At 34.8% G+C, this 21672-nt stretch overlaps 2 protein-coding genes across 6 annotated transcripts in view; one reads left to right on the forward strand and one right to left on the reverse strand.

Annotated features, from left to right (window-relative positions):
* The window catches only part of LOC127833859 (DNA excision repair protein ERCC-5-like), a 28017-nt gene extending 24400 nt beyond the window's left edge, over positions 1 to 3617 (forward strand). For 3 of the 4 annotated variants that reach the window (XM_052359339.1, XM_052359337.1, XM_052359338.1), the window contains exon 15: positions 402 to 3617. In XM_052359339.1, the coding sequence (XP_052215299.1) occupies positions 402 to 2153 (1752 nt within the window). In that variant the 3' untranslated portion in view covers positions 2154 to 3617. The remainder of the gene's footprint in view (positions 1 to 401) is intronic. The other variant, XR_008027655.1, reaches the window with a different exon arrangement.
* A 2780-nt stretch (positions 3618 to 6397) lies between these two features.
* LOC127833861 (mediator of RNA polymerase II transcription subunit 30-like) lies at positions 6398 to 21139 on the reverse strand. 2 transcript variants are annotated; one of them, XM_052359343.1, is made up of 7 exons: positions 21100 to 21139; positions 13853 to 14043; positions 10901 to 11032; positions 10457 to 10609; positions 7965 to 8060; positions 7052 to 7184; positions 6398 to 7006 (listed from the first exon to the last, which is right to left on the reverse strand). In XM_052359343.1, exons 2-6 carry the CDS (start codon positions 14024 to 14026, stop codon positions 7086 to 7088), a joined length of 654 nt encoding a protein of 217 aa, XP_052215303.1. In that variant the 5' UTR covers positions 14027 to 14043; positions 21100 to 21139; the 3' UTR covers positions 6398 to 7006; positions 7052 to 7085. The 2 variants fall into 2 exon arrangements, with proteins under 2 accessions (XP_052215303.1, XP_052215302.1); XM_052359342.1 differs by having other exon boundaries at positions 6398 to 7184.
* Positions 21140 to 21672: the final 533 nt, after the last annotated feature.

The raw sequence follows: 21672 nt of genomic DNA on the forward strand, positions 1-21672 counted from the left end.
TTTAATTATGCCATTATGTATGGCAGATTCAAAGCTTACCATTATTATTCCATCATGTGTAGCATAGCTTATGTTTAAATTATGCCATTATATTTAGCAGATTCAAATTGTATCTTTTAATAATGCCATTATGGTAGAAGATTTAAAGAATATATTTTAACAATGCCATTATGTGTAGCAGATTCAAAGTGTTTCAGATCCTCATTGAGAAAGCTTCCATCGCTATTGAGAAAGTTTCAAATACAAATTAATTTTTATAGAGGGTTAAATGAACAATTCCTTAAAAGCGGAAAGTGTCCTTCCGGATAAGCCTGTGCAGACTGCAAAGGCTAATCTGGAACGACACTTTTCACACGTGCATTAAGCCTGTTTTTCCAGAGCATGGATCTATTGTATTGTAGGCCCAGAGGAGCATCAGCTCCTTCTTCCAACCCGAGGTGTTCATACAGCCCACACGACACAGTAGCAAGAGGGTTCAAAACGTGGTGGAGAAAATGAAAAACCCGAAACAAGCAACAAGTCCAGAAGATATTTCAAATGACAATAATAAAGATACACAATCTGATTGTTTTGACAATTGTGCTAATGAAAATAAGGCCAAGGTGGGAAGAAATGTAAGAGGAAGGAAGAAATCAAACACCAAAAATGAACTGAAACAAGATACCAGTCCCGAACATGATAAGGTAAATTGTGACACTAATGTTGAATTGCTCGATAAACAGGCCAAAAAAAGACGAAAGAATACAAGTGATATGTCAAATGGGAATAATAACGATATACAGTCCGATGATTTGGACTGTGGTGCTAGTGAAAAGAAGGCTAAGGTGGAAAGAAATTTAAGAGGAAGGAAAAACCAGAACACTACAAAGGAATTATCTAGTACGATTGAAGATAAACAAGCGGAAGATGAAAGTGCTCTGGTGACCAATAAAAAGAGAGGAAAGTCAAGAGTTGCTAAAAGTGTAGCTGAAAACCCAAGCAATGAAATCAAACTTGTTAAAACTTGCTGTGAGGAAAATGTTGAGATAAGTGTTCAGGCGACCAATAATAAGAAAGGAAAGTCAACAATTTCTAGAAGCATAGCTGACAATCCAAGAAAAGAAATTAAACTTGTTAACAGTGGCTGTGAGGAAATTACTGACATAAGTAAAAGAGCCATTAATTATTCCTCAGGTAGTTCAATTGACTCTGACAGTGATTCCAACACAGAATCTGACTTGACAGACGATTCTGAATCTGAATTCTCGGTAGTTACTTCAGGATTGAACATAGAAGAAATTTTGAGTCTTAAAATGGGGGATAGTTGTGATGATCCATCCCTTGCAGACAAAGACCGTATGGTGATAAATAGAAATAAACTGGATTTAAATCAAGAAAAAGTGTTTGAAGCCAAGTTCAATGTGGAGGATATATTAAGACTAAAACCAGGGAATTGTGCATCAGATAATGACATGGAATCTGATCTGTATACTTATGAAGATGCGGTCAGTATCTTATCTGAAGCTAAGATAGATACAAACACAAATGGAAATGTAAAAGAACCTTCTGATGATGATGAAAATGGTGTGGAACAGGGAAATGATATTACTAAAGGTGAAATCAGGAATATTATTGATTACTCAAATGAAGGTGGTTTTATAAGGGAAGAAATCAATATAGATGAAAATGTTCTGGAAAATACAAGTAATATGGGTAATACTGGTAAACATGTGACAAAGAAAGGCATATCCTCTAAATTGAACAAAGAAGATGTAAAAAGAACAAATCTGGAAGGAATGGACAAAGTTGATTTATCAGTGCAGTCAAACAAACAAACGGATAAAATTGCATGTGAAAAACAAAATACGGATGCTTCAAATGGAGACCAAAAATTGAAAGAAGAATCAGAAAGCATCAAGAGGAACAACAGACCACAACGGGCCACTAAGAAACCATCAATATATTCTGAGAATCCTATCAAACCAGTTGTAAAAGGAGTGCCATGGGCAGACACTGGGAAGAAGACAAAAAAGGGGGCGTCATCAAAAGGAAAAACAAAGGGAATTTTGATGAAGAAAATACCGGTTGAACTTCTTTCACATAGTGCTTCAAAGGCTCAGAAGTCCAAAAGTGACATAGGATTCTGTAACTTGTCAGAGAGTGATTCAGATTGAATACTAATTTATCACATGCTATACCCTGTTTCTCATGTAATACAACCATTACATATTTTTTATTCCCCCTTTTCGAAGAAAAGATGGCATATAGTGATCTGACTGTCCGTCTGTCTGTCTTTCCGTCACACTTTGCGTTTAGGTTTTGAAAAATGCTCATAACTAATATGTCCCTTGAGATATAACTTTCATATTTGGAATGCATGTGTATATGGACAAGGCCTTTCCATACGCACAAAAATTTTACCCCTGTGACCTTGACCTTGAACTTAGGGTCCGCGTTTAGGTTTCGAAATCTGCGTTTAGGTTTCGAAAAATGCTCATAACTTCTATGTCCCTTGAGATATAACCTTCATATTTGGTATGAATGTGTATATGGACAAGGCCTTTTCATACGCACACAAAAATTTACCCCTGTGACCTTGACCTTGAACTTAGGGTCCGCGTTTAGGTTTCGAAATCTACGTTTAGGTTTTGAAAAATGCTCATAACTTCTATGTCCCTTGAGATATTACCTTCATATTTGGTATGCATGTGCATATGGACAAGGCCTTTCCATACGCACAAAATAGTCGACCCCTGTGACCTTGAACTTAGGGTCCGCGTTTAGGTTTCGAAATCTGTGTTTAGGTTTCGAAAAAAGCTCATAACTTCTATCAAGCGTTTATAGGGGGCATAAGTCATCCTATGGTGACAGCCCTTGTTTATATTACACATGTGTAATACAACATTTTTAAGCCTTTTCATTGGCTTAGTTTTCGTTTATTGACCAATCGCATTTTGTTATTTTGCTGAAATGACGTTGCAAGGTCAAAAGACGTCACAAAATGTAAACAGCATAAGTGATTTATCATTATGTTTGCGTAAATATTTATTTAATTTGCTCATTTAAAAGCATGTGATAAAAAAGATCTGACACTCGTCATATCATACTGTATTTTATTAAACTTGTCCAGGAAATTCGTTAGTAAGCTTGCCAAAGGCTCGCTTACTAACAAAATTCCTGAACTAGTTTAATAAAATATGGTATGATATGACAACTCGTGCAGCTGCTAGATCCTAAATGTATATGAAAGAAATTAACAAAATGAAACGATTTTGCATGCAAAACGAGTTGCACTTTATTTCATTCTTTAAATGTTTTAAATTTCATCTGTCGGTGATATTTTTTCTGTTAGTGAACACATTCCTTTATCAATTACACTGTATTTGTCAGTTTACATGATGAACATGATTGAAACATTTTTTTTTAAAGAAATTATATTTGTATTGTATTCATCTGGGATAAATTTTATTTCATGAGTCAGTTTACAAAATTAATGGTTCAAATAACTATATTTTATATTGCTTCTTATTTCGTGCTGTTAATGAACTTTAGTGCTTAAGTTTTCAACTGTGATATTCATGATCAACACATCAGATTTAATATATATAGAATTGTTGAATAAATAACTTCTGTAGATATTTTTGCTGTATTGTTGTGCATAGTTTATAAGTTTAACCCTTTCCCACTCAGAGGCAAAGTGAAACTTGCTATGTGCAAATAGCATAAAACCAGAACAGCCTGCAAGTATTTCGCAGTCTGTTCAGGTTTTTTTGCTGTTTGTTGCTCATCAGTATCTAAGGTTGAAAATGAAGACTTTAAAACTTAAATCTAGTAAGAAAGGTCTTCCATTAAATATAACTTTGTAAGGGACTACAAACACGTCAAAATATGTATCTAAGTGGGAAAGGATTAAAAAGCAATTACAACAACTAGAATGGTTGCCATTTGATTACTTTATGCACACATTAATTTGTATACCTTCAACACAGTGGAAAATTCAAGACTCCAAGATGACATCAGGAACTGGAGTCAAGAAACCAACCAGAATCGTAAACAAGTCAGAAACTATATCCCATACAAAGTTTAAACATATGCACTGCACAAAAAATTATCAAAATATGAGAGGTGTTCTTAAAATTCATAATTTAAAATTTCTATCAACATCATTTCAAATCTTATCTGGTATATACCTGTACTTGCCAAGAATGATTGTTACTAAGTGGTTGCAATAACTTGAGTGACAGTTTTGTCGTTTCAATGGTCGTTTTGTAAATGATCATGACTGCATCTGTCCGTCTGTCCAGTTTCAAATGAGCCGCTCTCTGAAAAAAACATTTTATCCAACTTTTACAGCGAATTGGGTTGATTAAAGAGCCCCCGTTGATCAAATTTTTTCTATAAACCACGGCACGAACTGACGTCATTTTTTCGCCAAAAATGAATTCATAAATCGAGCGAAATTATCCAGTTAAACTAATTTTGTTTAAATTAAAAGGTTAACTGAATAAAAAGTGAGATAAATAGAATAATAGGTTAGTGTTGATTATAGATCAGGTTTATCATACTTGAACGAAAGCCTCACATGATAAACCTGATCTATAATCAACACTAACCTATTATTCTCTATATATTTATTCTTTGGGTAAATTGTTTTCCTAGATTACCCTGTGGAGTCCGCACAGGCTAATCTTAATCAGGGTCGACACTTCAACTACATGAAATTGTTTGTTCAAAGGAAATCTCTTCAAAATGAAAATCCAGTCTATACAGAAAGGGTTGTTCCTGATTAGCCTGTGCAGACTGCAAGGTTATCTCAGACAACACTTTATGTAGCCTGTGCAGACTGCAAGGTTATCTCAGACAACACTTTATGTAGCCTGTGCAGACTGCAAGGTTATCTCAGACAACACTTTATGTAGCCTGTGCAGACTGCAAGGTTATCTCAGACAACACTTTATGTAGCCTGTGCAGACTGCAAGGTTATCTCAGACAACACTTTATGTAGCCTGTGCAGACTGCAAGGTTATCTCAGACAACACTTTATGTAGCCTGTGCAGACTGCAAGGTTATCTCAGACAACACTTTATGTAGCCTGTGCAGACTGCAAGGTTATCTCAGACAACACTTTATGTAGCCTGTGCAGACTGCAAGGTTATCTCAGACAACACTTTATGCACAAGCAATAAGACAGGGTTTCCCATAGCGCCGCTAAAGTATCATTCAATTTTACTAAACACTTGCACTACAATATTCACTGTTTAACAAACTATTGCCCAATTGTTAAACTAAGTTGCTTTTGTCTTGATTCTGAAGTTCATAGATTTTACAAAGGTGACAGAAATTTCCATACAGCATCCATTGTGCCTCAAAGTTCCATCTTTTACTTGAAAAATTCATGTTCAGCGTGTTGACTGTACAATAACTACAATTTCAGTTGATTCTTTGACAAACAACTAGACATATTTGACAACGGCATCTCTTTAAAACAGTGTTGTAATGATTTTTGGTTTGTGTCTAGATTTTAACATCAAAATCCGCAAGTCTATTTAAGCATAATCAAAAGTGTTAGTTATATAGTAAATTGTGCTAATGAACGATCCCCAAAAATGGAACTCAACATTGAGCTTATCATACAACTAGAGGGAAACTAGTGGTCTATAGACCAAGAGAGTTCTTACATTTACATGTAATTTAACAACTAAAACTTTATAAAGCAAAATAACTAATTAATTCAGCAGGTCGCCGCGGTGTAATGGATATGGTGTCCGCCTAGCGACCGGGATGTCACGGGTTCGATCCCCACCGTGGGAGCATTCTTTAGATCTCCCCAAAAGACACCAAGTACTGGTTCTAGGCCCAGGAAAGGGACTCGAGAGCGTTTATATAAGCCCTAGGCTTTCGATGCAATCGAGCTAAAATAAATAGGTTTAAACTAAAATAACTAATTAATTGGTAGTATTTTTTTCATTTCAGCTTTTTTTGCACTTCCAAGTTTTATCATGGTTTTTTTCCAGAACTATCAAAGATCCTTAAAACAAAATATATTATCCCTTTAATAATATTTTAATTGCTATCTAAATACATTTATTGTCATACAGGGTAATGTAACAACAATTCACCAACAATAGTGTGCCAGTTGCATACAGATTGTAGGGAAAGATTTAGAGCAAAATAGAGTTCTGTGCCCTTCTTCTTTTCACTTCCCCTTTGAACAGGTCAACACAAAGAGTAAATAATATTAATTTAATACATTTTAGAAAACACATAATGGCAATAAAAAGGACAAAATGAAAATATTTAAAAGTGTTAGACTTGGAAATTCTTTGGATCAAGTAAAATAAAGAAAATATCACTTTTCCCCGCTTAAAAAAGCCCCATGTAACTGTTTTTAATCCAAGATTTTCCATAGTAATTAACATGTCAAATGTTTTTGTGTGGAATGAATATTAAACATGACCTTTTTTCCAGTTAAAATTGTCAATAGCATGAAATGTTCATTTCACTGGTATATTTGTAATGTACTTTGTATACAAAACAGTCCAAGAGAAAAATTACCAGCATCCAACATTAATAATCAGACCTTCAGGGTAACTGTTACAAACTTTGCACCTAAGTTACCATATCCAGGCCTTAATCCCCATGCCCCTAGTATAACAAACAACACACAGTGTTTACGGCGATGAATTCACACTCTTAACCACTTTACTTTTCAGGTCATGTTTCTGTCTAGTTCCCACTCAAACTGAGTCAGTCAGTTTAACTCTTTCAGTGCTGGAACCGAATTTTGAATGCCTTTGCAAACAGTTTGGATCCAGATGAGATGCCACAGAATGTGGCGTCTCATCAGGATCAAAACTGTTTGCTATTCTGATAGTATTCTTTGAAAAAAATCGAAGAAAATGCTAATTCTAGAAATTCAGCAGACGACATTTTAGCAGACGACAAATTTCCCAGCATGCAAAGGGTTTAATGTGAGATTGCAGTATGAGATTGCCATGTACACAATCAGCTGTTTCCCCACTTCACATCTTCTTGCCATGTAAACAATCCGCTGTTTCCCCACTTCACATCTTCTTGCCATGTACACAATCAGCTGGTTCCCCACTTCACGTCTTCCTCATGACTATCATGGTGTTGATTTCCCACATAATGGTGCGTATCTTGTCTATTATCTCCTTGATTTGGCGGTTCTTTTGCTGTATTTGCTGAAAATTCAATGGTTAAACTAATTATAATTTGTTATCATTAAATGGTTTGAACCAATTAATTTGTTATTATTACTAAAATGATGTTTTCCTGATGTCAGATAAGCATATGTTTTTACAGACGATTTAAAATTTCTATACAAAAAGAACAATTTCAAAATAAGAGAGTTAAACTGTAAAAGTATTGTATCCGATATTTGAAAAGATGAGCAGCCATCACCATTTTTAGTTTTATTGTTTAAATGAATAAAGTAAAAAAAAGGTTTCTTGTTTTCCCATTAAATTCAAGTTCAAAATCCTATTTAAAGCCAGAATTAATAAGATGATGTTTCAGTATGGAATTACTGGATAGCAAAATAAACACATGCTGCAAAGGTAACATTTATACACTTTCAGTAAGTGTCACAATGACCCCGTATTTGGTAGATAAAAGGTAACAAAAATTATGAACTATCCTAAAATTAACTTTGGACTTTCTAAACAAAGTTACAAACAACTTATACATAAAAAGAAACAGCATTAATTTGACAAATTACTTAGCGTTTTTGCTTTATATAATAGAGTTATTTAAGTGTTTCAAGAAAATACCTTAAATACTATTGAAGATAAAAGAAGACAAATATGGTTCACTATGCCCTAAACGTACGGGGGCCATACAATCCGATGCACTTTACTATAAGTGTAATAATTTCAAAAATACTGAAAAATGGTATTCAAAATATTTCACTCAAATGTTTCCACTATGATTCATGCTACTACATGCTGCGCTACGATAACTACCTCTACCAGCTGGCGATGCTCCTCAGAGGCCGCTCTGTATATGTCTGTGTTTGTGTTCTTCTCCGAGAGCGGATCCCCTTTCAGTGGTACAAGCACCTGGTGACCATGAAGCAATAGACAGGTTAGAAACATTAATTTGACCCATGGCTACCTACCATTGGTCTTTTAAAAGAAACATCAATTTTGGCCCAACTGATCTTTTAAAAGAAACTTTTATTTCGGCCAATTTTTTTCTTTGAAAAGAAATTTCAATTTTGGCCACCAAGGTTATTTTAAAAGAAACATTATTTTTTGCTACAATTGGTCTTTTAGAAAAAACTTCAATTTAAGCCACCATTGGTCTTTTAAAGCTTATTGCACAGATGGTGTATAATGCATTAAGAAAATGTAGGTTTGCGCCACAAGTTTTAGAGGCCATTTGCTAATGGTAATGGGCCCTTTCTTATTTCCATCTTTAAAGCAGCATTCTGAACTTGGTTTTGATAATATTCCAATTATAAAGCCAAATCAAGACACTTTAAATTGTCCCAAACTTTTTCAAATATTGGTTAAAACATAATAAATGAATATTTCTATTAGAACAAGATATTAAACTAGAAATGGCTTGGCAGAGGCCGACGCGTATCCCCACGCCGCATGTTTGACTCAGGGGCGCCCCTGGGTTGGTAATGGGGCCATGCATAGTTGAGATTGACCGTATTGTCATAAGAGATGCTCAGTATAAATTCGTTGTAGAAATGAAGAAGTTAATGTAAAATAACCTTAAAATGAGTGAAAATCTATACCCTAATTTCCCCTCCTCATCCTGCTCTCCTAACAAATCTAATAATGAAATAACTTCCCTGTAGTCAATTATGTACATGTCATCCTAATTGGAATGACTTATGAGATGGCTGAACATGCTCTCTTATAGCCAATCTTCTTGCTTCTGTTTTGGAAAAGTTATGTTTTAAGGTTAAATGGTTGACTCAATAGTAGCGTCTCAGAAATTTTCTATCGCAATCTTGTACACAACAATGAATATTATGTTGAATTTCATGTCTGTCTTTGATGTGCCTGTTCAAAGTCCATCTTCCTTTAAACTGTTTCTCACATTTTTCCCACTTGAACATTTTGACAGATTTTCAGTAATGAGTCTAAAATTGTAATTGAACAAAGTGAAAGTTTCAGCCCTGTTATACATTCTTGAGGCTCTATTCCATGAGTTTCTCATGCTTTTTATGCTTGACTGCATTCTATCTCTTCTCTCATATATAGGTGTCCCTTTGCGCCAATAGTTTAAAATCCCTTGCATAAAAATTAGATGGATGAGCTAAACCATTTCACAGATGAGTTATCACAAACAATTGAGTACTTAATACATCTCTGCGCCACTACTGTGCACCGCTTTGATTTATTTAAAAAAATTATATCATTTGGCAGGTTATTTACTTACCTCTCTTTAAAGCTTATTACTTCCCTTGGATTTGTTTTTTTGACCTTTGACCTTGAAGGATGACCTTAACCTTTAGCCACTCAAAATGTGCAGCTCCATGAGATACATATGCATGCCAAATATCAAGTTGCGATCTTCAATATTGCAAAAGTTATGGCCAATGCACCATACCGGGTGGCATAAAAATAAGTATAAATCTCTGACTTGGCCCCACCTAAACCCCCATAACTTTTGACCCAGGGGTCAGATCAAAATTCCAAATAGTGCAGGGTCGCACATATGCTCATAGCTACCATGTGTGTTAATTTCAAGGTTCTAGTGCTTAAAGTGTAGGAGGAGATAGTGGCCAGGACGGACAGACGGACGGCAGAGATAACCACAATATCCCCACCCTTTTAAAAAAGCGTGGGGATAACAATGGAGGCGAGTAAAACAAATGTACATGCCTCACATTTCAACATTAGTTATTTTGACTAGTATACCAAATTTTTTTTTTTTAGTTATGATGCAAAGTTCGCAGAAGTATAATCACTAAGCAACAACCACTATGTAAATTTTAGTAATTCTACCCATTTCCTTTCAATCCTTTGCATTTCCTTTATTATTGGAACATGCTGATAAAAAAATATTATTTTTTTAAGCCTAAAAAATTCAATTATAACTTAAATGTTTCGTTAATTTTTGAAGGTTCAGTATCCTGATGGAAATAGTTTCTCAACCCTCGTGAAAACCCTTAAACCCCCCAAAAAAACTCTTCAACCCTCGTAAAGACCCTTAAACCCCAAGAAAACTCTTCAACCCTCGTGAAGATCCTTCAACCCTAGTGTAAACCACACAACCCTCAGGAATAACTTCAAACCTCATAAAGACCACACAACACTTGGGAAGAGCGTTCAGCCCTAATGAAGACCACACAACCCTAGCGAAGACCCTTCAACCATCATGACACCACACAACCCTCATAAACACCCTTCAACCCTCGTAAAGACCACACAACCCTCGGGAAGACCCTTAAACCCTGTGAAGACTACACAACCCTAGCGAAGACCCCAACTACCTCTTCAGGGTTATCATCAGGGTCAGGAATCATCTGATTGGCCCGGTCATACATGAACCTCAGTCTCTGGAACAGCTTCTTCAACAGCATCAGGATTTCCTCCACCTTCGTCTTGCGCTCCATGCAGTTTTGATTTGCTGTGCCATTCGGCAGCTGCAAGTTTACCATGCATAATAGACTATTCTATCACTGCTTGTTTTCTATCGCTAAAGGAGGAAAGTTAGTGTGGTATATCCTTCAACATATTATAATACTTTGAAATCAACAAACTTATACACTAATTGTTTTTAAATTTATCATGTGTGTGTATTTTAGAGTTTATTAACAGGTCCAGCTGAGTCATCATGACTGCATCTATGGGCTGACCTGCCCCTGTGACCTTTCAGGGGAAAAATATAATTTTAAGCCAAAATTTCATTTTATTTTCAATTTATTTCATTTTACCTGGAGCATTTTGAAGTGCCTGAACAGGTCCAGTAGCTTGTTAAGGATCTCCTGATTGGTCTCCTGGCCTCCCTTGCACAGCTGTACCAGGTTGATATTGGGGAACGGTTTTGTTGGGGACATCATTTGTGGCTGGAAGATAAATGATTTGTTCACTAGTGTTGTTTTTTTCTCACCATTTTGGGAATGGGACCGGGGCCTTTTTTATTGGGAAAAAGCACATTGTTTTTACTAAATTTGGGGAATTTGTGTATTTAATGTTTGTTATTTTCTTTCAAGTACTTCAAAATTAATTTAAATTAAGAATAAAAGTTTTTAATATTATATTTAAGTATATGAGGGTTCAACCCATAGATATGCATATGGAAATAACTATCGGGTGCAATTTATACATCAAACAAAATGGAAATTTTAGAAACTCATTTGAGAAAAATAAATACTTTTCAACATACAAAATGGGGCCGAAAACGGCCCCATATTTGACCAAAAATTCACACTTTTTCCATTATAATATTATGCAATACTAATGAACAAAAACATGAGCTGTACCACAACACAATTGCTATCTTCCTGCTTTTATAGTATTATGTAAATTTTCTGATGTATATATATATATATATATATCTGCAGAAGATAAAGAGATGAAGTTTTTACAGGCAAACCTTAAACAGATTTTCATAAATACAAACAGAGGCATAACTCTGCTGAATTGAAGGTTACAGTTATGTAACTTGATGTCACACAGTGACCCCCAAAAATGTGTGAAGCTTCAATAGAATACCTGATGAAGAAACAGTGATATAGAGATGTGGCAATTTAACCTTATCCAACAGCATGATGTAGGTGCCGACACAGGCGGAGATTAATTAAAGGGTGAGTAGCGTAGCTCGGACTATTCGGTTAATAGTCGAACTAAAAGTTTACAGTCATGACAGTCTTGATATCACAAAAAGTCTGTGTCTCTACAAGTCATTAACCATGAGAACGCTACCATCAGTAAACTTGTTTGTGAAGTAACAAGTTAAGAGTTCCAGAGAGACAGTTATTTAGAATGAATACTGTACATGGAGCACATAAAAAGTCATATCTTCAAGGACTATTTTAAGGAATGTCTTCAAGAGAGTATTCCATTGAGTGAATTGGTCTACTATAAAATATCTTACTTCATCTTTAATCACATATCTCAACTAACTAAGCAATCTCTCATTGCAATAGGCTGATAAAGTTCAGCTACACAACCTGTGACAACAGCCAAATGTCACTTTAAAAAGGGAATGATACTCTGGATTGGGAGGGGGGTCAATTAGAGGAATAAACTGTGTCTAAAATCTCAATAGATTTCCTTTTGATAGTTTCAGTTTACTGAATATTTCTGTAAAAAAAAGAAAATATAGAAACAAGAGGGCCTGAAAGGCCCAAAGTCGCTTACCTGAGATTCAAAGGAACTGACCTGTTCTGTGCAGCCCAAGATGTCATTAGAACAAAATGTTCTTACCAACTTTCATGACTAGTGAACACCCTGGCAGCCACATTTTTCAAAAGACCAGAACCATTTTCATACACATCCAAGATATCATTTAAACAAATATACTGACAAAGTTTCATGATGATTCATAAGTCCATATAAGGAAAAATGCCCCGCCCACTGGTGGCCATGTTTTTCAAGCAACTGGAACCACTTTTGAACTTGTCCAAAATATAAGTTTCATGATGATCGTACAATGAATATGGCTTCTAGAGTGTTAACAAGGTTTAACTATAGCTATATAAGGAAAAATGCGACGCCCCCTTGGCGGCCATGTTTTTCCACCAACCGGAACCATTTTCAAACTCATCCAAGAAATAATTGGGACAAATCATCGGACCAAGTTTCATGATGATCGGACAATAAATGTGGCCTCTAGAGTGTTAACAAGGTTTTACTTACCGGTAAGCATGATATATAGCCATATTAGGAAAAATGCCCCGCCCCCTGGTGGCCATGTTTTTTAAGCAACCGAAACCATTTTCCAACTCATCCAAGAAATCATTAGGACAAATCTTCTGACCAAGTTTCATGAAGATCGGAAAATAAAAATGTGGCCTCCAGAGTGTTAACAAGATTTTACTATAGCCATATAAGGAAAAATGCCCCGCCCCTTGGCATTGAGACCAATCTTCTGACCAAATTTCATGAAGATTGAACAATAAATGTGGCCTCTAGAGTGTTCACACGGTTTTACTATAGCCATATTTAGCCATGTTTTTCAAGCAAACATAACCATTTTCGAACTCATCTAAGATATCATTGAGACCAATCTTCCTACCAAATTTCATGAAGATTGGAAATAAATGTGGCCTCTAGAGTGTTAACAAGGTTTTACAAAAGCCATATAAGGAAAATAGCCCCGCCCCCTGGCGGCCATGTTTTTTCCCCGATCTGGACCAATTTCGATTTCGTCCGAGATATCAATGAAACCAATGTTTTGACTAAGTTTCATGATGATTGGGAAAAAATTGTGACTTCTAGAGTGTTCACAAGGTTTCTCTATAGCCATATAAGGAATACTGCCCCGCCCCCTGGTGGCCATGTTTTTCAACGGACCGGAACCATTTTTGAACTCAACCATTATATCATTTAGTCAAACATTTTGACAAAGTTACATGAAGATTGGGCATCAAATGTTACTTCTACAGTGTTCACAAGGTTTTTCTTTTTTTTGAGCTAGCGACCTAGTTTTTGACCCAGTTTCATACTCAGTCGAGGTATCAATGGGACAAATGTTCTGACCAAATTTCATGAAGATCAGACAATAAATTTGGCCTCTAGAGTGTTCACAAGGCAAAATGTTGACGACAGACGACGCACAACGCACAACGGACAAAAAGCAATTACAAAAGCTCACCATGAGCTAAAAACAGACACATCGTAAATGATGAACTGAGGTAACAAGTATGGAATAAAACACTTACCTGGCTTGTGTTGCTTGAAAAGGTTGCCTGTGACATGGAACTGGTGTCAACACTGGGAGCTGACCCTGGGGAATGGCTGTACCCTGAACCCAGTATCGGCCCCTGAACTGAGATAATGTCCCCTGATAGGGTATTGGACACATTCATGGGGAAATGCTGGCCTGACCCTGCCATCTTTCACATGTGAGAATCTGAAGACATTGTAAAGATATGCAATAAGTGAGGAATACCACTCTAAACAGGGAAACAGATGTTTTACTTGATCTATTACTTGAAAAAAAATTGTTTGGTCCTTATTATAATGACCAAAATTATTTTTTTAAGTATCTGGGTATCAACCAGACTCTTAATATAACTGTGTACTTACTACTTTTCCCGTCTTTATTAATTACCTGCAGATAATCCTAAACATTCCATTTTTTAAAGCCAATACTTGTAAATATTTACAATAAAAGTGCTCAAGAATTTCATTAACACAAACGATTGCCATTTTTCAAATAAATCAAGTATCCAATGAATTTTGGCAAATGTGACTTTCAAGGATTTGATGAAATATATGTTCGATCAAATTTGGGTATTCCCACTAAACATGCGTATATCACTTGATGTGTGCGCGTGTGAATTTTTAAAGAATGATCAATATACCCACGCTCTCCATGCGGATGACGTGATGTTATACATGTGCTGCATAAATTTTGCACACTTTTATTTGAGAAAAAGGATCTACACAAAATACAAAATCATTTTTTATTTAAAGCTAGAAATTGTTAATGTACGTAGCATTCAAATTTAGATTCAGAAGTGTTTGTTTTTTATTTTATTACAAATTTAATTATGCTTATATGAAAAATCAACAAAACATTTACAAATGTGTGTAATTAATTCAAGGATAATTTGTTTTGATGATTTAGGTTATAACTAATGTTTTGACAATATTAATTATGCATAGAATGCACAATTTCCATGAGGATTACACCCTGTAGCTATTATCAGTCTTCTTAGTGAATGGCCAAGATATCATTGTGAAGGTGTACACTGTAGGGCCCATGAGTGTTGTAGGTATACCAAATTCGACAAACTGCTATAAAACCACATGCTCATGGCAATGTGGTCATGCCTTGTCTGCACGATTTTACTGCCGAGATTGACTGACTACAAGCGCTGTTGCTCATGCTAAGCCTGAGATCTCATTGTTAAATATCGATTTTCTAATACAACAACATTCTTCTTTTAGGTGTGCTCTATAAGAGTGAAATAGTTAAATGTAATAGACAGAAGATCGTAAATTGGCTCCTGATATTTCTGGCAAAGTCAATATCTCTTATGATTTTAAGAATGGCTATACATTGCAGTTAGTGAGTTACTGACAAAATGCACAGATTGGAAAATTTAAAGGGTCCAGCACTATGTATAGAGACCGCATACTGCCTGAGGAAACACTGGTGACAAGAAGTCATTCTTTTTCCCCAGGAAACTGACTCCAAAGTGTTGCAATATACCTCTGGTGACAAAAAGCAAGCAAAAGTAAAACAATATGCTTATTAATAAAAGACAACAACATTGTAAAATAGATGAGCCCAATTAAGACAGAACAAATGCAAATTGATCAGATGTTTAATAAAAAATATAGAGTATAAATATTTTAATTATTCAGTACGCCAAAGTCGTGTTGACAATACACAGTCGAGCTTCATTTTACCAATCAGTAGCATACGATGCTGTCTGGTAATCTTGCGCAGTTAAGGGTCAATTGGTTTAAAAACACGTTCTTTTATAAATTGACAACATAATATCTAAATTTATTATGGAAATAATAAATTCATGTGCTTATTAACACAAAAATATCTGATTAATTCAGGGAAGAACTGTCCGATTTGATTTCAAAACAAACATGACTCAGCTCATTTTCAAACTATCACAGTGTCCGGTAATCTTGCGCACTTTCTGTAATGACCTTGTTTAGGCAAAATTGTAGACATATGGTGTCCAATTATTTACAAAAAAACCTTTAAAAAAAATATTTTTAAAGTCAGTTTGTAAAACCATTGAAATTAAATGTGGATTTCTAGTGCAGTTTTTGTTCACCACAAATCAACAAATAATATAGTCACTAGTAATAGTGTACAATTAATTTTTTTTTAAACGGTATGCGTGAAAAAATGTTTATGCATAACGGGTTTGACTTTACCACGATCATGCTTCCATAGTTTACAGAAAATATCAAAACTAGGCCATTGCGCATGCGGAGATCATACCAAATTGGTTTGACAGAATGGCGGGAAATAATGACTACGGGAAATAATGACTATGTCGGTCTGATGCGATATATTTTCATGGCCAACAATACCATAAATGATCGGATATTGTGCAATGGAATGCTAAATTACACGTTGGATTTATGAATTCTTAATTTAAAGTATGAAAACGCTAAAGACTGCAGGGAATTTGTGATTCATTTCGAATTTTTCGTAAATAGGCCAGTGTTTATGATGTATAGGGATGACGCAACCGGTGTTTAAATGTAATGCTCGAATGTTATTTTGCATGGAATACGTATCTTTTCAGGGGACAAAAATATTTCTAAACTGCACTCGTCCTGCAGGACAAGTGCATTAACATTTTCACTCGTCCTGCAAACACATGCACTTGTCCTTCAAAGTATGTGTGAAATAAAGATTGCTGATATGACTAATAAAGTTTCCTAAATCACTGCTAAAATGCTGCTTACTCAGTTATTCATCATGCCAGCTGATCACAAAAGAAATGTTAAGCAGTGAAATAAGTTAGATCTACTTTATTTATGAGGAACACAAAATAACTAAATGAAGACAATTTTGTGTTTTCCTTTTTACTAATGCTCGCATAATTTCCTTTTCGGACGTTTGAACAATCGCTCCCGCCAAATTTAAAGAACGCTCGTATGTCAGACATTTTCAGACGAAATTTAGACTGGTTTCAAACCGTACTTCACGGTTAAAAAAATCTTTAAAGATCAATACTAACAGTGAATGCAGTCAGATGGTTCCCTGTCAACATGGACGCACAAAGTTTACACCAAAAAGCCAATATTTACTCGGGAAACAGTCTCACATAACGACGCGCACCTGCTGTTTGAAATTTACAATTAAAATTTCCGGTTCATTCGCATTCTTCTTTCGGAAAAGATATGCTTTAACAAAATGATTTTATTGAATCAAAACGAGTATTTCTGGTCAGAAAATACATATTTTAACATCAGTTTTTTTCACTTGTCCTGTAGGACGAGAGCTTTAGGGAAATTCACTCGTCCTATCAAGATTTCACTAGTCAATACAAGCGGACGAGTGGTATTTTTGTCCCCTGTTTTTAAATCTGTTAATTATTAAAAATGTGAAATTCCATCTTTCATCACTTAAGAAAACCATTTGTCGTCTGCGAGATTCGCAAATGCGAAGTGCGCAAGATTACCTGATGCGCAAGATTACCGGACTTAACCAGGGTTTTTTTTCCTTCTTTGTGACCCGCCGATCATCGGCCCTTTCCCCTCCGATTTTTTGTTCCCCTCAGCTGGTAAATTTTCCCCTAGATTTCATTTTCCCCTCCAAAAAAAAATAAAAATAATATAATTTTTTTTTTTTTTTTTTTTAAACCTTTAAATATATAAGTTCACCTGATCCAGTGTAGAAAAAAGAAAATTATTGCATAATTAAATTTTCTGTTTCCTTGAATTTGTTTTAAAAACAGTAAAATATGCTTAATTGATTATTTAAGACTTTCCTTATTTTCCCCAAAATCCGGCGTTTCGTGTGATTTTTTCCCCCAAAATCTGGCGTTTCCCGCGATTTTTTTTCCCTCAAAAAAGGCCAGGCCCTTTCCCCAAAATCAGATAAAAACCCCTGTTAACTGTAATTAAGTTGTGCTGGCAGAAATGTTGTAAGCCTTATTTTACATTATAAAAATAAAATAATACATTTGCTTATTGTTTCATAAAATAGATGCGTTACGCAATATTTAAAATTCAACTGAATCCTAATTTATGTTAAATGATCCGGTAAAGCCGTAATGGTAGCTTCATTGTAAATTACTCCTATAAATATGAGGTCGATTTACATCGACCTCATATCGTTTAACGTTATTTTGCAATAGCATCGTTCCGACATGAATTCATGTCGAAAGCTTTAACGGCATCAAATTCATATAACAGCACAGAATAATCATGCAATAAATTATTAAACATAAAATATAAACATTATTTTACTAATTGCATTAGAAAAATGTTTATACAAACTTACAAGTAATGATAGTCCAGACCTTAAAACACTACCACTGTTCAAATTCCATATTGTTGCCATATAGCACTGTGTAAATTGAAAGTTGCATAATGTTACCTCATTGGTCGGTTATAAATACATTGTTTCTATATATATAGTATTCGATTTAGACGAAAATAATAATTTACGTGGAATGTCATATTAGTTTTCCATTAAAACTTTGATCTTGCCGTGTGTGTTTATGGACGTTATTAATTATGTCATACTTTTTTTTTGTATTTCATTAAGAATTAGAACGTGTAGCCCTTTTTGTTAACTGTTTTTAGCAAACGATTCGCGGCTTAATAAGACACGGAAAATAGTTAAAGCGACACTTTCGTTTAAAGGTTTAATGTGAACAATATTAAATGAAACCTTTTTTGGTATTAATATATTTTATTGACATGTTAAATTCGATACTTGAAAAGGTGCTTAGTCTTTAAAAAGATGTCGCTGATATTGTTAATTTCAATAACTGTTAATATGCTTAATGTTGTATAAGAAATTGAATAGTTTCACTGAGTTGTATTCACGCCTAAAATCCGATATCGTAATACGCGCAACGGTTAAGAATAAGGTCTGAATAAGTTTAAGTATTCAGATTCGAATATCAGCAGCTGTGCCAGCTGGGAAGCCCCGTTTTGGATTTAACAACCGCAAGCGAAACAACATACTTTTTTAAGTCTTGCACTTAGACTCCATGATCACAAGTATAGGTCCCTGCTGTGGCGTATGACACCATAGTGTTATTTAGTATTGGTCGGCACAGTGTCTGATCATAACGAGATAATTGGTTTGTGCTGAACACAGGGGCAATAAAACCACAGATCTATCAATAAACAAGATTATTGAGATATCTTTTATTGAACACTGCGATGAAAATGCTCAAACCACGGACTCTAGATTACACGGATAAGAAACATGGCAACATTCTCAGAATCATCACTGCTATATGTGTAATCACCTAACAATTCGTTTAAAAGTAAAAATAATTTATATATTTGAGTTGAACACGATGTATTGTTGTATAAGTCTGAATAAACTATCTGTCTGCCTGTCTAAATCTGAGCCGTCATCGTCCCAGTGAAAAAAAATCTGATTTTGAATATTTGGACATGATGCCCTGATGTCAAAATACGAAATGACCCGCGTAACACCGACCGTGATTTTCAAGAATCTTTAATAAATTGATAATTTAAGGTAAATAACATTTCATATAATTATACATAATTCCCTCGTTGATAATTAACAGCAAACGATGAATGTTTTTGACACCCATTTTATTTCAAGTATGCATGTAAAGCCGAATAAAATCGAGAGGGTCCGCTATATACGCTGTTTCATCATAAATTTAACACCCTTTCTGTGTTATAAACAAGAGCTGAAATCGTTAATTTATTAAGATTAATTTATAATAAGCTTTATTGATATGTTTCGTGAACAAAATACTACAATATATTCCATAAAAAATATAATAATCATGGCAAAGGAAAATCAATGGCCGGTTTCTAAACAAAAGCATAATCGCCAAGACCGTAGCATCAGTTCAGTGCGTTAGGAACGCGCGCTACTTTCTTCCGCCTTCATTCCTTAATTACTTTCGTTTTTAAACATTTTTTTCTATCGTATACAGAATTCTATTCTCCTAAGCAAGATCTAATTTTTAAAACTGAACTCCAAATATAAACGCTACAAATTGGTATTAAGTACGAACATGTCAACCGTAAATCTAGATTCTTAAACTCCAAAACGGTATGATATTTGCAAAAGTTAAAGTTATAACTCGCCGGGCTGTCGAAATCAGAATAACGCTACAAATTGGTATTAAGTACAAACATGTCAACCATAAATCTAGATTCTAAAACTCCAAAACGGTATGATATTTGCAAAAGTTAAAGTTATAACTCGCCGGGCTGTCGAAATCAAAAGAAAAACTTAATATATATTTATATATCTGTTTACTACGTAACGTTAGCTTTCTAATGATATATAATTTGTCAAAATCAGCCGAGAAATGAAACTATAATTCAACAAAAGACGTGAGTGGGTACATCAAAATGTAGAACCTCGGCGCTTCGCTGTACGCTAATTGTACAAGATCGATAGCCACAACACGGTAAAACGCGCGGTGGTAAAACATAAAATGTGTATTTCTTGTGTTTATCTCGCTATAAATCCATTAATAACAACGGGAATATACTAAAACGTATATTTTTTGAAAAGGGAATTAATAAGCAACAAGATAACGTATAAACCAATAAAATCGGATGAATAGTTTTTGCATAAGATTGAATTTACAACAGTAAGGGTCAAATACTCGATTCATCTCCTATCAATATACACTCCGCGATACAACTGGTAGTTTTAACACACACATATAGGTTTCATTTAATTAAAGAGTACAGAAAGCTAAAAAGTGATGTGGTTTGTTGTACAACAACAATTGGTTATGTGTAACCTATTCAAAAAATAATTTCGTTCAAGATAATTCAATGTAATTCTATAAACGACAAACACACTTCGTGTGTTGTGTATGTTTATTTTTAAAAATGTACATAACTGGTTTAAAAGCACAATTTTTACACATTTAAGAGGTAATCGCTCACATTTATGTCTAATTAATGATAATTTTATGCATTAGCAAAGATTTAACGAGAAAAACTGAAGTTTAAGTTGAACTCAATTTGCTATAGGAAAACGACGGAAGCCGTTTAGACGTAAGCGGGGTAGCTTACGTCTAATTATTTGGACTACATTGTAAATGTCCGAAAGAGTGTGACATCCAAATACCAGTAAGCTATAAACAATGCTCTCAAATAGCACTTTGTGTCAATCAACAGACAATGCGACTAAATAGAGATGTAGCAAAAAGTACAATGAAACTACATTTAGATTGAGAAACAAATTTGAATCGCAAAACATTCATTAATTTGCCAATATTGTATGATTCAAGCTTACTTTCGCCTTAACCGCAACCGAACTGTTATGGCTACACATGACTATTACCGTAGTTTTAGATTTGTAAGGAGCCAGAGAGCAAGGATACGCGGGGTGCACACAGCGCATTTTAATAACCGAACCATACGTATGATGCATGTTTTATCATAACCAGACGCAATACATATGCACCAACATGTCTTTCAAGCATAATACGGTAAATACAAAATTATTAAATGTTTTCGTCGTGTCGGCTAAAGGGAGTTTGGGTGCAGGTCACCACATTGGACAGGTGGGGTTTCCTCAAGTTACGTATGTTATTCTCACAACACAATTAACATCAAAACTTAATATCTGAGTCCGTGTAACGTCTAAATATCGGTAAACACATTTTTAGTTTTAATGTTTGTTAATTGTCCTATGTGATGATCATTATGAGACAACCAACTATAGGTTGTTGTGTATGAGTGAGAGTTTTTCAATTTCAATTGCTTTGCTAAAAAGTAAAACAGTTTGCAGTTTTGAAGTCGATGTGGATCCCGGGTTTGATGTCCATCAAAAGTCACACGTAACAAATAACTGTTCTAATTTATT

This window comes from Dreissena polymorpha, chromosome 6 (assembly GCF_020536995.1).
Source record: "Dreissena polymorpha isolate Duluth1 chromosome 6, UMN_Dpol_1.0, whole genome shotgun sequence".
Lineage (NCBI taxonomy): Eukaryota > Metazoa > Mollusca > Bivalvia > Myida > Dreissenidae > Dreissena > Dreissena polymorpha.

Bases quoted from the DNA above. Each gene is read 5' to 3' on its own strand.
- LOC127833861 (XM_052359343.1), bottom strand. From the start codon at position 14,026: ATGGCAGGGTCAGGCCAGCATTTCCCCATGAATGTGTCCAATACCCTA. The intron at 10,610-10,900 runs GTAAAATGAAAT...GTAAACTTGCAG, and splicing joins GGCACTTCAAAATGCTCCAG to CTGCCGAATGGCACAGCAAA. The intron at 7,185-7,964 runs GTAGTTATCGTA...TTGAATTTTCAG, and splicing joins AGCATCGCCAGCTGGTAGAG to CAAATACAGCAAAAGAACCG.